This window comes from Barbus barbus (genome assembly GCF_936440315.1).
Source record: "Barbus barbus genome assembly, chromosome: 12".
Lineage (NCBI taxonomy): Eukaryota > Metazoa > Chordata > Actinopteri > Cypriniformes > Cyprinidae > Barbus > Barbus barbus.
In genome coordinates this window covers 8,796,661-8,812,544 of record NC_136740.1, presented here as the reverse complement: position 1 = coordinate 8,812,544, position 15,884 = coordinate 8,796,661, and the positions used below count along the sequence as shown (strand labels likewise).

Below are 15,884 nucleotides of genomic sequence, written 5' to 3'. Positions count from 1 at the left end.
GGTTGGAAAGACATGGGGGCAAGTAAATAATGTCAGAATTTCCATTTTTGAGTAAACTATTCCTTCGAGAGAGAGAGGAATAAGAACAAAGGGTCTCTTACATATTTGCCTGAGGGTTGACACTGAGGTAAGGAGCCAGAGGTGAGCGTAGGGGAACTCGCAGGGCTGCAGAGCTCAGGAAATGGGTTGGGGATGGCAGGTAGAGAGGATGTTCGATACTGTTGCTCCTCTTCCTGAAGTCTTCTGGAGGAATAAAGTAAAGTCTCAGATTTAGGGTTATATTACAGACATGAAATGCGCAAGGGTATTACTGTCAGCCTAGAATGGTTGGTGGCAACATTAGCATTTAGGGCCATTTTTTTTTAAGTCAGTAGTTGGGGAGTCCTTTTGAAGTGGGGACTTCAGAGAAAAACTGAAACACACACAGACATTAATGCCTTAGATTTGAGAGCATGAGGGAGTGTGTGATATGGAATTCAGAGCTGAAGTCTGAACGGTAACCTCTGAATGAACCTTTGCTTGAGTGAACCCTCGTTCACGAGCTCGTTATGCTCAACTTCCTGCTCTGATCCACAGCTGAGAGGGAAAAACATGCTCACCAAATGGAAACCATTTATTCTCAGAGGTTTCAGTACAACAGAGCAATGGAATAACAGGAGCGCAACTCTTGATGGAGACAAAGAAAGCGAAGCTGAAAAAGATTGTAGTGTTGTTCTGGAATTTTCTTTTTTTTTTTTAAGTTGTAATGTAATTTACACTACTTTCGTTATTTCTTTGAGCAAAATGTGCTGTTTATATAAAATGCCTTCCAAAAATATTTGGACATTTACTGCACGCTACAATTAAAAATGTCAGAATTTTGCTGTAAAATAACTCAATGTCAAAGCAAGTATCATCTGCAAACTAACACCTTTACTAACTAACTTCACATTTCTGATCAGTTTTCATAGTGAATTCTGAGCAACTGTTCCCAAGGTGATTTTTAGTTTATGAATTAAGTCACTAGGAACATGCTCTCTTAATGTTTAACTACATTTTGAACTCTATATCGATTATTTTATAATCGCAAACCAATTGACTTCTTAACTATTTCCTTGTCAGTGTTTTTTTTTTTTTTAAGTTAACAGCCAGCCAGCATTTTTTTCAGTCATGAACTGCCTCTGTTTTTTTATTTTGCATTGTTCTCTGAGATCCCCTCATAATGTTATCAAGATTTTTTACATTAAAAAAACATCATAATTTAGAAGTAATAGTCAATTTTCTGTCCTATTTTTTTCCAATTTGGCTCTGCACAGCATCTTGTTGTCTTCGGAGCATCTTTATCATTTGGTTTCTGCGTAGACCTGTGTGTTCGCCTCTCTCATAAACACTACATGCACAAATGGGTGGGCGTGGCTAAAAAGGTAGCGATGTAGAAGCAGGTGTTGATCTTCCTCTGCGGAGGTCCATGCTATTACATCATGGAGTAGAACATTCCACAAGCTGTTGTTTTGGTAGACTGGCTTCAATATTAGCTGTTTTCAGATTAACAAGAAAGTTCGGAGTTCTGAAACTTACAGGATGTTTTTATAGTACATTGACCTCTTTTATTTAAAAAAATTTTGGTTTCTCAGTTCATGACCCCTTTAATAATTTTCACAAAGTTTTTATGGTCCCCAGAATTTTGTTGTATGACTATGAGAACATGCGATATGTTATAAGATATGTTAAAAGAACAGGGCCTCTACTTTATTTTACATATGTATTTGCTTAAATACCCGATTGCCTGTTTCTGCTTCTTCTTTGCCTGCGTTTCATCCAGAGAATTAGTACTCATTCAGAAGATGTGTACTAGAGCCTCCTACCATACAGCAGTGAAAACACAGAAAGTTCTGTCAAATGACGGGGAAGCGTTGTCACATAAATTTTGGAAAATTCGGTCAATGGTGGGGAAAGAGTTAATGTTAAACATCTTGCTTTGAAAGGGTGCTACCTTTCTTTAAAATAAACACCACTTTGATGTTTTGTTGTCTAATATAATGACACTCACGCATGTGGCTTTAGATTCCAAATCCTTTTTGGGTCCACAGTGTGTGTTTGTGTGGGTATATATGTACAGGGTTTTCACCTGACAGCGAGGATGTGCATAGGCTGGGACCGGCGCAGTCTCTGGTGTGGGGAGGTGGGTTGAGCCTCTGTTTGATAGGTGGCAGAGCTGTGCGGCTGGCCGTTGTGCAGCAGTGGAGTGGATTCTGTCTGCACACTGCAAGAAGTGTGCAGACTCTCAAAGGATGAGTTCATGGCATTCACCAGAGCCTCCAGATCCACATCATCTTCTGGCAGGGAGAGAAATAGGAAGAAAAAGCACGTCAATTATACTAAATACTATCAGATATAATATATACTAAATATCAAGTCTGTTAGTTAATTAGTTTCATTTTTTCAGACAAGAAAATGTTCACTAGAAGGATGTTGTATCAAGCAAATTTATAATGTGCCATCTGTGTGATTACAATATTAATTTATTTTTTTATTTTTTTCGCAGGCACTGAGCATTGATATGGACAACAGTTGTTTCAGGTCACAATCATTTTACTATACTTGGTATTTTATCATGTTTGTAAGATAGTATTAAGCAAAAGGCTTCTTTGACTGGCACAATTTATGATGCATTATGTGATTACACCACTAGAGGGCAATTTAATACACTCACATCTTGTAGTGCAGCCTCACACTCTAAGACAACTTTTAAATAGTATCTGAACTAATACATGCACCTATTTTTATTTTATTTTTACTTTTATTCTGTGCTTTACTTGGCACCCTGTGTGTACCTGTGCCCTCTGAAAGACCTTTTTCTGAAAACCCATCAGATAATCAGATGATCAGCTGATGTATTAATAGAGACAGGTAAGCCCCTTCTCTACTTAGAGATCCTGGAGAGCTGAGATACATTCACACACTCAGGCTTTAGCACAGTGGGGAGGTTGAGAGTGAAGCCACGCCATGGGGTAAAAGGGACAAAGGTCTTGGGTGTGAATTATAAATTATATAAAAATAAAATAAAACAAAATAAAATAAAATACACAAATATAACATTAGTATTGATAAAAAAAAATTGCTACAATTTTGTTTTCATACTGCATGTTTGGGATATGCTCACTGTCCCCTGTTTGAACCCAGACTATCTTTTAAAACTCAAACTGGTCTATTGCTCTAGAGAGAGTTGTGATTGACGGGTTATTTTAATTGAACATGGCTTAACAGCATGACAAAATGGCACTCTAAACCAAATTTCTGGCAAAGATCAAACATGATGCAGTTCTGTTTTAGTGCTGAATAAGTCCATTTAAATATGTGCACTGAAGTTAATTCTAACTCTACTTTTATATCTAAACTCATAAACTCAGTCATTTAAAGGGCAAGTTCACATACATTCTTGTCACTTAATTCCATGTGATTACAATGAATGGAGACTGGAGCTTTAAAGCTTGATATCTTAAAAATATCTTGAAATGAATAATTATGTTCGGAATCTCCTGAAGCCGTGAGTGATAAACATTCTGTTTGTTGATTGATAATAATCCACTCTACCTGTTAACAGTTCTGACCACATCATGTCCCAAAATTGATTGATTGATTTATTTTTATTGAATTTTTAGTTTATTTTGTTTAATTTTTGCACCTATTTATTTGCTGTCAAATCAGACATTACTCAAAATTTAGCCTGGTCAGGTTTGGAATTATTTGGGGATCAGTAAAAATGTATTAACACTTTGTGTGTGTGTGTGTGTGTGTGTGTGTGTGTGTGTGTCTGTGTGTGTGTTTTGTGTGTGTGTGTGTGTGTGGGTGTGTGTGTGTGTGTGAGACAAATGAGGACATACATTTGTATAATGACATGGGTATGACAGGTATTAGAAGGAGAAGGTGACTTATGAGGACATTACCCCATGCCCCCATTTTTCAAAACACTTATAAATCATACAGAGTGAGGTTGTTGTATATATATTTTTTTTTTTTTTTGAGATGCACAGTTTCCTGTGAGGGGTAGGTTTAGGTGTAGGGTTGGTGTAGGGCAATAGCACATACAGTTTATACAGTATAAAAATCATTACGCCTATGGTATATAACAGCTCCTCCACTTTTCACAAAAACAAACGTGTGTGTGTGTGTGTGTGTAAATTATTCCTTTAACAGTATAACCTGCTGTAAAGGAAACACTTACATTTAAAGAAACATTTTGTTTGTATATCCAGCAGAGGGTGCTAAAACAATCAAAGCAATTTACACAGAACAAATTCAATCTGTACTTGGCATCTTTTTTTTCTTTTTTTCTTTTTTTGACCAAAAGAGCCAATTTGATCCTTTTTTGGACTTTGCAAATCCACTGTCTATTCTCAAAAATGCCACCAGTATAACTGCAGGAGTATGTTTCAGAAAATAACTGTCCCAGACAGGGTGTTATGCAGGCACTCCGGGAAGAAAAACACCTGATGATTTGTAAAGCACAGACAAGAGACTATTACAGGCATAGATTAACCTGTGTTAGAATATCAAATTCAACACGTTTCACTGACAGTAGTTCCCAATAACAAAGCTTTCACTTTATGTGAATACTTAATTCAAACATTAAAAGTGTGTCATCATTTACTCACATTCTTGTCATTCCAAACCTACAGTATATGGTATCAAGTATCATTAAAAAAGCTGTGCAGCTTTGTTTCGAAGTTTAAGGTTGGTAATAAGCTCAAAAGAATGATTTCTCCTCTACTAGATTACTACTCTCACATACTCCCATGAATGTGCCACGGGTGAGTCAGATTGAACCAGAAGACTTTGAATATAGTGAGTCATATGTACTGACAGCCCCATAAGTTACATTAAATTAAAAAGACCAGAATATTCTTCAAAAAAGTAACTGTTTTGATCTAAGATGAGAGCAATTTGTCTTTTACGGATGAGCCAAAAGCAGACATAAGTAAGTTTAACTGTCAGTTGTCCAGAGAAATCCTGAGAGACAGCACATACATGAACCAATCCTTCAACATTTCCTCAAGGTATAAGGAAAGTAAACAGTTCTAAACAGAAAATAGAGGAAGTGAATTCTAAAAGCATGCTGTTTTTACAGAAAATATGAACATTTAAATCTTGTATATGTCTCAGGTAGGTAGCCATGATGAGGGCCTGGGACTCATCCCAGACATCTCTGAGAAATGAATGATTCAGTAGAACAGCTCCTCCAGCTCCGCCGACTGCACTCGGTGGTCAGCATTCAGCAAGTGCGGAACGCAATGCAAACTGACTCAGCAGCCATAGGAACACTGCATCAAATGTACTGTTTTATTACCGTGTGGGAAATCATCTGAAATAAACTAATGCTAACCGTATTTGTGAAAGTAGAGACTGCGGCGCCAGAATCTGATTATAGTCAAGAGAGCTGTTTAAATTCCAGGCTGAGGTAAATTGAGTTCTGCCAACTTTTTTGCCACTTATTCACTGGAGTGTTTGTAGCGGTGGAGCCGGTGCATGGCTGCTTGGGATCCAACTTATGAACCAGTCAATTCCAATGAAGGACACTGACTGTGTTTCTAGAGCATTTATTTTAATACATATTCCGTAAAAAACAACAAGCAAGATAGTCATAGAATATTTGCTAATTAAATAATTTTGTTTTAAAAGGATCGGGAAAATAAAGTGGTTGGGGTCAGTTGGCTATTTTATAGAACATTTTAAAAAAAGGGAGTAAAAAAAATGGTCATAAGATAGATGAGCATAAACCGACACAATTCGATTTTTACCCAGTAAAGCATGTAAACACCTTAACCTGTGTTCTTTCGGTTTAAATGAGTAGCCCCAGAGTGCACCCTGGACGATGGGGCGGGGCGACACATTAAGGTGGGGCGACACGTGTCACTCCGCCCACCCCCAGTTCCATTGGTTTATAACATGGCAAATCTTATTGGTGTAGACCCGAGCATGAGCATTCCCTTGTGTACGATTTTGTAATTGATTTGGCCATATTACAGAAATATTACGTGCTAACTCTAGAATCATATGTCTATCTTAATTATTATAACCATGGAAATTTTAGTCAGATGAAGGCATTGTTTACAATGACAGCACCTCCTGGTTCTTCAGGCTGAATAACGCTTAATTCTTATTTCCTTGAGGATCGGCAGGCTGCGGATCAGCACTAAACTGGGATTTTATATGCAAATAATGATAATTTACTGTACTTTAGAGATGGACACACACGAACATAAGCGGCAGATTTTACGTTTTAAAGCACAACTGTTTTTGGTTGTTGTTAAAAAGAGACGAGTTATAGCCTGTTGCTCAATGCGTCACAAACTTGTAGGTTATAAAGTGCTAATGTGCAAGCTCAATGTTTCCTTGTTTATATCTTAATAAAATATTTGAGCCTATATTGATTCTCTTACAGTTTTTAAAGGTTCCTATCTTACAGTAATAATGTCCTTGTGTCCTTGACATCAGATATTAAAAATCTAATTATTTCTGTATCCACACCCTCATTGTGTGTGCCTGTTCTAATCTGTGTACGGGATGAATTTAGATTCATTATTAACACTCGATCATTGTAGCCATATAGACCTGCATAACTATCGAATAGTAAATCTATGCAATATGTACATGAGCACTTTAAACGAGAAAAAGAGACATTCTCTGTGATTAATATTTTTTTATGTATTAAAGACTATAATAACCACTAAAAATCGAAAATCAGTAGGCCTAATATAGTACAGTGATTCCTGGTTCTTTTTAAAGGATTGAGCCACAAAACCAGTCATTTAATTTTTGCATATAGCCTATGTATAAAAGTATAAATAAAGATGTTGCAGAGAAAATTAACATTTATTGCATAAATACGCACTAAAGCACATTAATAATAATATTTGCTGTAGGTCAGATTTAATAACAGCTGTTTTAGTAAACTAAACATTTAAAATAGGCCTATATGCAAAATAAATAAATTGTTTCGTCAAGGTTTTTATTCCCATTTTCCACACATAAAACCCCAGTTCACGCTGATGGACTATGGGATTATTGTTTTATTTGTCACCGCAGTTGTTCTTTAAAATAAAACCATTTGCGGGTTTGTCCTATGTCTTACTGAACTACAGTGAATTATCATCATCATTTTTTGCTTATCCACCGATCCTAAAATAAAGAATATAGGCTACATATAAATATACATTATACAAAACAGCTAAATCTCAAACAGTGGATCATTTTTATCAACATCGCCCAGCTAAAACTGCTCAATGTTTAAGTATGTCTGCTTCGTGTACTGTGAAAAGTGCAATAATATCTGACTTCATTTAACGTGCAACCCACCTGTTGAGATTGAGGACCACTATTTACGTTCATCACACAGAAACATAATTAATATTTCTCATAGATGAGGCTATTTATAGCATAGGTAGGACTATATCATGTCCACGAATTAAGAATTTGTTCCTCAGACTTAAATTCGTGAGCCGCTCATATTACACAGCTCTGTTCTGCCCGAAGTACTCGGAGATGTACCAAGCTTTTGATAGGAACTTAATCTAACTAATTCGTCATAAGTAAAAAAAAAAAAAAAAAGAAAAAACACATTTGCTAACTGATTCTAACTAAAATCACTGTTGTTAGCACTTAATATTTCTGTAGTACAGCCAAACAGCGTAGATCATTCATAAAAACGTATATAAAAGAATGCTCATGGGCAGACTTCTACACACCAATAAGCTCTGCTGTATTATAAACCAATGAAATTGGGGGTGGACGGAGCGACACGTGTCGCCACGCCCCAATCGTCCAGATTGCACTCTAGAGTACTTGGAAAAAATCGATCCATCGATGCATCGCGATCCTCTCTCCAACGATTCTGGATCGATTCTGGGCTCAGTTTTTAACCAGATGTGCGATGACGCCGAGTTTGCTTTAGAAACACTCGTATTCTGCTAGCTTCCAATTCCTCACACACATACACCACTCAAACATTCGTAAAATAATCTTTCATAAAGTTCAGAAAAGTTGAAGCGAATTACAACAACATTCACAAGCTTCATTGCACAGGATGCGCTGTGAGAGACGCGCGCTTTGTTTGATGTTACACTTGAAGTGTGCAGTCTCGCCCGTCGGTATTTTCCTTACAAATGCTCTCTACAAAGTCATCATTTATGTGGTTTGGAATGCAGTGGATTTATATATTATAACCTCACTAACAGAAGGCTGCTTTCAATTTCAAATGCTGATGCTTTGTTTGTGTAGATGCTCGCGCATGCGGCTGTGCGAAACTCTGTGTAAGTGGTTTAATGTACTTGCGTCTCAAAATGGTTTTATGATGCAAAATTAAATTGAAACACATCCAGTTATGTCTTAAGGGATTAAACGGACAGGACAAACCACATTACTTCTTATATTTCAAAAGAGATCCGTGCGTGAATGCAGCTTAATAGATCTCCCGCTGTCTATGATGTCATAGTAAAAAACAACAGTAAAGATGAAGAAAAATCACTCACAGTTCTTGAATGGAAAACGTTCAGTATTGTAACAGTAAAGACAAAATTGCTCTGTTGGCTGTGGAGTCAAGACATTTACAAATATGATTAAAAGATGAATATGAGACAAAACTACAGAATGTTACATTTTATTATTGGGTGATTCAACACATAGATGTTTTACCAGCTAAGAAGTTCAGCACTTTTATAGTTTCATCCCTCTATCTGATGTGAGCATAAGTATTGGAACAGTTGCCTCACAGGTCTTTCCAAGTGATCAGCTGTGTCCTGTTGCATTAATTCTTCAGATATTAAAAGCAGGGAATGTGGTGTAGCAGTTATATCTTGCATTCGCACACACAAACCAGGATGAAGACGAGGGAGCTGACTTTGAGAGAAAAGCAAGCAATTTGGATGCTAAAAGAAAAGAGGAAGTCAGTTAGAGCACTAGAAAAAACAAAGGGCATGGAGAAATCAAGAGTTTGGAAACCACCAGCGACACCAGCAACCAACAACGACCTGATCGGCTGAGAAAACAACAGTAGTTGATGACAGACAAATCATAAAAGCTGTGAAAATGAATCCTAAAAGACTTGTCTGTAAAATCACCAACAACTTCCAGAAAGCTGGGGTGATGCTCTGACCTCAGGAGACTTTGACAGAATTACAGATGCTACACAGCAAAATGCAAACCTCTGACCAGCACCAAAAATAGAAAGGCAAGATTAGAGTTTGCAAAAAAGCAGAGTTTTGGAACTGTATTTATGGACTGATGAGACAAAGATGAACCTTTATCTAAGTGACGGGAAAGCAAAAATGTGGAGAAAAAACAGGGAAGGGAACTGCAATGATCCCAAGCATACAGCATCATCTGTAAAGCATGGTGGAGGTCGTGTAGTGGCATGGGCATGCATGGCTGTCTCTGGAACAGGCCCTCTCAACTTTACTGATGACTTAATGTATGATGACAGTAGCAGAATCAATTTGGAAGGGTACAAAACCATCTTACCAACCAATATTCTAGAAAATGCCACCAGATTCATGGGGAAGTGCTTCATATTGCATCAGGACGATGACACAAAACACCCTGCCAGTTCAGTCAAGGAATTTATAAGGGCAAAGAAATGGAAAGTCTTAGATTGCCCAAGTCAATCTCCAGATTTAAATCCGATTGAATATTAATTTCACCAGCTGGAGAGGAGAGGAAAGGCAGAAACTCCCCAAAACAATTGGAATTGGCTGCATTAAAGGCTGGGAAAAGCATTTCAAAGGATGAGACCAAGAGTCTGGTGATGTCTATGGGTCACAGACTCACTGCTGTGATTGTGCGCAAGGGATCTGCAACTAAATAATATGACAAAATTGTCATTGTGGGGTCAACTAACCCCTTTAAACATAGCTGGTTCCCTTTCAAGGGAACTTCGAACTGCGTCCTCTAGAGGTCGCTATGGGGAACTCCATCTACGTGACCCGTGTCTGAAGCATATATACAAAAACACCAAATTTTGGCCGGCGACAGCCTATGACGTCACTCCCGGTGCGACCATAGTATAAGAGGGCGCCATCATCCGAAAGCATCATCCTCTTCTTCGTCTTCAATGACTGGTTTGTTTGAAGCGTGCATTTACGAGGTAAGAACGGTTTTTCCAAACAACGCGGGGGTCCTGGCCCATCTAGATCTAAGGATCAAAGATGGGTGCAGAAGGCTAGTGTCGCGACTCGCGCCCCTCCCCCGCCTCCGGGTAGGGCCTCAGGGAAGCGCAGGTCGAAGAGAGGTAGGCAGAACCTGAGGGACGTGGTCCGGATGAGGCGTTCTCAACGCTCTCAACCGGGCCAGGGTGAGAGTTGAGACATCTCTCTTTCCTTCAGGGGGCCTGTACATCTGCCCTCATTTCCCTCTCTAATTCCCCTGCAACCTCCGTTCAATCCACCTAACTGAGGTTAGGTGAGCACCTCCTGCGCTCACATTTTTTCATAACATCACCGGACCTATGATGTTTTGGTTAGGTTCTATGTTTTTAGAACCTACCTTACTGATGGTCTGGACCTAAGGCTACTTCTTTTTTCGCCTCTGGTCTGTTCTTATGCGCGGGATCTTTGGAGTACGATCCAATTTTATTCAAAAAGTAGTACTGCAGGTGGTATCAGGTGTGGTACTGAGCTACTTTATTACAATGCTTGGCTCTGAGGAGCAGCATTTTCTAGTCTGGCCCTTTTGTTGTTCAAACGAGGCCATGTTAGGTTTAGCTTAGAACTGCCACCCTTATTAGGGTTTTAAGAGCAGTTTCCCTGAGCCCTTGTTGAAGGTCAAGCTAGCGTTGCTCCCCTCGCTTAGAATGTGTAGGGTTATTTTGAGCATGCCGCTCCCTCATGAGTAAGTCTGAGCCTCACCATGGTAGAAAAAAAGTGTGAGTTCCCTCTTTGTTGTAGTAGGTTTTTTGCCCAGAACTTGTTACTTAAACAACCTGCTCCTCATTGCTGCTGTACCCCTCCGAGCTCTACCCTGTTGGTCGAGCTGGCATTGCTCCCCTCACTATAGAAGGTTGCCTATGAGCATGCCGCTCCCTGTTGAGCGTTTGAGTTTCCTCTTATCAGAGTTGAGCCTCCGCTCCCAGAGCTCCGTTATTCAGAAAGCTCAGCACTCAGGCTTTTCTTTAGGCCTCCTTGTCAGGTTGTTCTCATAGTTGGTCGAGCTAGCATTGCTCTCCTTACTTTAGAGGGTTGTTGATGAGCATGTTGCTCCCTTTTTGAGCTCTCTTTGTTGGTTGAGCTGGCATCGCTCCCCTTATTGAGAGGGTCGCTTATGAGCGTGTCGCTCCCTTCTGAGCGTCTGAGTCCCCTCTCATGTTGAGAGTTAAGCTCTCCGCTCTCCAGAGCTCTTTCTTGGTAGAGCTAGCATTGCTCCCCTCTTTTTAGAGGGTCATCTATGAACGTGCTGCTCCCTCCAGAGAGCATCTGACAGTACGGTTTCCAAAATCCATATTTGGTGGTAGAGCTAGCGTTGCTCCCCTCTTTTTAGAGGGTCATCTATGAGCATGCTGCTCCCTCAGGAGCTCTCTCTGCTGGTCGAGATAGCATTGCTCCCCTCTCTTAGAGGGTTACTTTTGAGCATGCCACTCCCTTATGAGCGTCTGAGTTCCCTCTCATGCTGAGAGTTAAGTTCTCCGCTCTCCAGAGCTCTTTCTTGGTAGAGCTAGCACTGTTCCCCTATTTATAGAGGGTCACCTATGAGCATGCCGCTCCCTTCTGAGCGTCTAAGTTCCCTCTCATGCTGAGAGTTAAATTCTCTGCTCTCCAGAGCTCTGTCTTGGTAGAGCTAGCATTGCTCCCCTCAATATTGAGGGTCACCTAGGAGCATGCTGCTCCCTCCAGAGCATTTGGAGAATAAAATTTGCAAATCCATGTTATGGTAAGTGCGCACACTAATCTCTGTGCACTTTCTGAAAGCCACGCTGTGGTAAGATCGCACATCAAGTGTTTTGCGGTCTTTTCTAAAATCCTGTATGGTATGGGTTACGCGCTGAGGCTTCGTACCCATTCTTTGAGTCGGTCAGGCCCCGGTTCTCACCTTGGGTCCCACTCTACTTATGTATGTGCTGAGTATCCTCTCATGCTGAGAGTTGAGTGCTCCGCTCTCCAGAGCTCTGTCTTGGTAGAGCTAGCATTGCTCCCCTCGTTATAGAGGGTCACCAATGAGCATGCCGCTCCCTTTTTGAGCGTCTGAGTTTCCTCTCATGCTGAGAGTTGAGTTCTCCGCTCTCCAGAGCTCTGCCTTGGTAGAGCTAGCTTTGCTCCCCTCACTATAGAGGGTCACCTTTTGAGCATGCTGCTCTCTCCAGAGCATTTGAAAAGAACGATGTTTACAAATCCATGTTATGGTAAGTGTGCACGCTAGTCTTTGTGCACTTTCTGAAAGCCACGCTGTGGTAAGATCGCACACCGAGTGTTTTGCAGTCTTTTCTAAAATCCTGTATGGTATGGGTTACGCGCTGCGGCTTCGTACCCATTCTTTGAGTCGGTTAGGCCCATTTTCACCTTGGGCCCCACTCTACCTATGTATCCCCAGTGATACTACTTGAACAGGGGCTACTACCAAGGATCTGTTGATACAGTTCCTTCAGCTAGCTCTTGTAGGAGCAAGCAGTAGCCCCTGGGTGACAGGCCAGGCTTAGTTACTATTCTAAGCGCTTGGTCGTATCCCCTTAAAGGAATCCCTTTTCTGATTCCAAGCCTTGAGCTCTACCCTGGGTCCAGGCGCTCTATCATGTGAGTTCCGGGGTATGCAACTCAGGCCTTTGGCCGAAGGGGATAATGTCACTGACAGCCGTCAATTCATCCCAGGGACAACTCCCTTATTCTTTTTGGTAGAGTTGATGCTTAGTGCTCGCCTTTGTGGAATGGCATGCACTCCCCTCAGCATGGCGGCGTGGGTATATCGTTCCCCATAGCGACCTCTAGAGGACGCAGTTCGAAGTTCCCTTAAAAGGGAACGTCTCAGGTTACGTATGTAACCATGGTTCCCTGAGAGGGAACGAGACACTGCGTCCTCTAGACTTCAGGCCATGCTTCGGATGCCGCTCCAGACGAAGAAGTGGATGATGCTTTCTCCCGGCGCCCTCTTATACTATGGTCGCACCGGGAGTGACGTCATAGGCTGTCGCCGGCCAAAATTTGGTGTTTTTGTATATATGCTTCAGACACGGGTCACGTAGATGGAGTTCCCCATAGCGACCTCTAGAGGACGCAGTGTCTCGTTCCCTCTCAGGGAACCATGGTTACATACGTAACCTGAGACGTTATGCCTTAATAGCAGTACACGTTAACACATTAATAAGAATATCAATATATCTTGACTGCTCACTTATGATTGGATCATCTGGGACGGGCATTTACAGGAACTTAGATACTTATCTAATTAAATGATTTCGAACAATTATTACAGGGTGATGCTCGAAACATACCCTGATATGGCAGTTATTTCCATATGGACTCACTTTAGCAATGGTGTGCATTAGGGCTCTGAACCGGTTCAAGGAACGAAAACCGGAAACAAACTAAATTTTGACTGGAACAGAACCAGAAACAGAAACAAAATCAAATTTTATAGTTCCGAACAGAATCGAAAATTTTAAATGGCCATTAACCGGTTAATAACGTTATTTTTTCATTCCATTTAATATTTGAAATTTGCTGTCAACCAATCAGGAGTTCAAGTAGTACACTATGCAAATATGACGCTGACGCATCTAACAAGTGAAATGCCTTCCCGCGTTCAGCTGTGAACTCTTCATAGGTAAATCGCAATGGCCTTAGAGTTTATCTGAAGATACTGTACGATGGATTCAACAGATCTTACGCACCTGCGGCACTTCTGTGAATGGAGAAAACGGAATAAAACCATAGGCTTACATAAAAAGGAATATATGACTATACACTAAATATATTTCATGTAAATCATTCACAGATTAACGAAACGAAATGAAAGAATTTTTTTTTTTTTAAATGTGCTGAGTTAGGCCTACGGTTCATTGTGACACATTCCAAAGTTCTTAGAAAGGAAAACGAGATGGCAGAAAGTAGTTTTCTTTATTTTGCAAAAGCTTTACAGTTTTATTGTTTTGCAAAAGCTTGACAGTTTTGAATGATGTCTTGCATCTGTATAACCAACCAGCATTGGTATGGCCATATCGTGCCGGTGCCTCACTCGCACAAAGACACAACATATATTTGCAACATTGCAGCCTGTTCATTATCAAAATAAAATACAGTTAAATTAATGTATAAAAAGTTACAGTGCTCCGTTGTCCAATCTTTTGCATTTAGTGTGACCTCACTGTGCTGATATAGCCGATGTGAAGGATGATGTTTTACATCGATGAAAGTACAAAGCCTATAATAGACTAAATAATATTTTAGCATCCAGATACGATCGTGAATATTGAAACATTTGGATTTGTGCCGAATGAGAGAGGTAGGTATCACCTTAAATGAATTTGTTTTTGGATTGACGTTTTTATAGCTCATAGGCTAAACTTAAGTTTAGAGGATTTGTTGAGGAGAGAAACTAATAACTTTGTTTATAATATTTGTAAACATTTTGATTTACCGGCATTTTAGCCTACATCATTTCTGAATGTACTAGCCTAATAAAATGCGACGCGACTTAGCCTGTTTTTTTTTTTTTTTTTTTTCCTCAAAACGCAATTTTATACAAGTAGCATTTTTTTTTACAATGCAGCAAACATTTTTAAATATCTTTAAAAAATGCTTTAATGTCTTTAGAATTAATAAATATTTTCTTTTGTTTAGTAGCCTACATTTAGGCAAATCTAGAAATGATGATGCTGTATTGGCTGTGACTAAACGCAGCGGGGTAAGATACCATCTCTTCCTGTTTTTTTTTCTTTCTTTTTGTGTAAAGAAAACTCTGTACTTTATTATTATTATTATTATTATAGGCAAAGACAAAAAAAAAAAAAAAAATTTTTATTATTAACCGTTATTTTTTCTACTCTAACAGTGTTTCGGAACAGTAATAATACAGAGGAACGCAGGAACAGAAACGTTAAAATATCGATTCTGCTCAGAGTGAACCGATTTACTTTTTTTGTTGTTTTCAAGCCCTGGTGTGCATGAGCTAATTTACCACAGTGTATCTGGTTCAGTGACACAGTGACAAAATACAAAATACATTAAGCTAATCTACTTTTGAGGCTGCTGATTCTTTGCCAAAAACAAAGTGGACAAATTGGTTCAGTTATGCCAAAGACTGTTAAAGACAAATGCAAAAGTTTTAAAATATGTTTTACAGCACCATATTTATGACCATTAGACCATCCAGCTGGTGACAATTAACATGCAAATTGTGAGTGAACAAAGAGTAATAAAAGGAGAAAGGAGGAGTCGCTTGGGCAGGAGCGTCCCATAGAAGACCCGTGGGGGGAGATATGTGCCTCAAAAAAAACACGGATGTATACATGTGAAAGGAGGCAGTGGAGCTAGTCTTTTCAAAGATATAGTCAGCACTCTAAAGAATTCCCAAGTTGGCCAAACAATACAGTGCCTTCATATAAGCACCATACAGGAGGGGTGGACAGAAGGGAAGGAGGGAGTGGGATTCATATAGAGAAGTTAGGATGGGAGATTCATATAGAGAAGGAGTAGGAGAAGGATCAAAAATATGAACCGGAGTTGTGTTTTTGACAGATAATGGAGATGCAGGGTGATCCTGATCCTCCAACATATACAGTACCATAAAGTAAATGGGGATGGGATCTGTCACATTCCAAAAAAGATAAAAAGAACATCATTAAAAGTGTCAAAAAGTATCAAAATTGTAGTTGATTATGGTTAATTGTAGTTAGTCAATAGTGAGAACTGGTCCTTAAAATAAAGTGT

The 15,884-nt window shown here is 39.6% G+C and overlaps 1 protein-coding gene across 4 annotated transcripts in view; it reads right to left on the bottom strand.

The window, feature by feature from the left end:
• Positions 1–15,884, bottom strand: part of LOC306878374 (growth factor receptor-bound protein 10-like) — a 104,902-nt gene that overhangs the window by 41,553 nt on the left and 47,465 nt on the right. For all 4 annotated transcript variants that reach the window (XM_079430691.1, XM_079430689.1, XM_079430690.1 and 1 more), the window contains exons 4-5: positions 2,108–2,315; positions 102–243 (exon numbers count right to left, since the gene is read on the bottom strand). In XM_079430691.1, the coding sequence (XP_079286817.1) occupies positions 102–243; positions 2,108–2,315 (350 nt within the window). The remainder of the gene's footprint in view (positions 1–101; positions 244–2,107; positions 2,316–15,884) is intronic.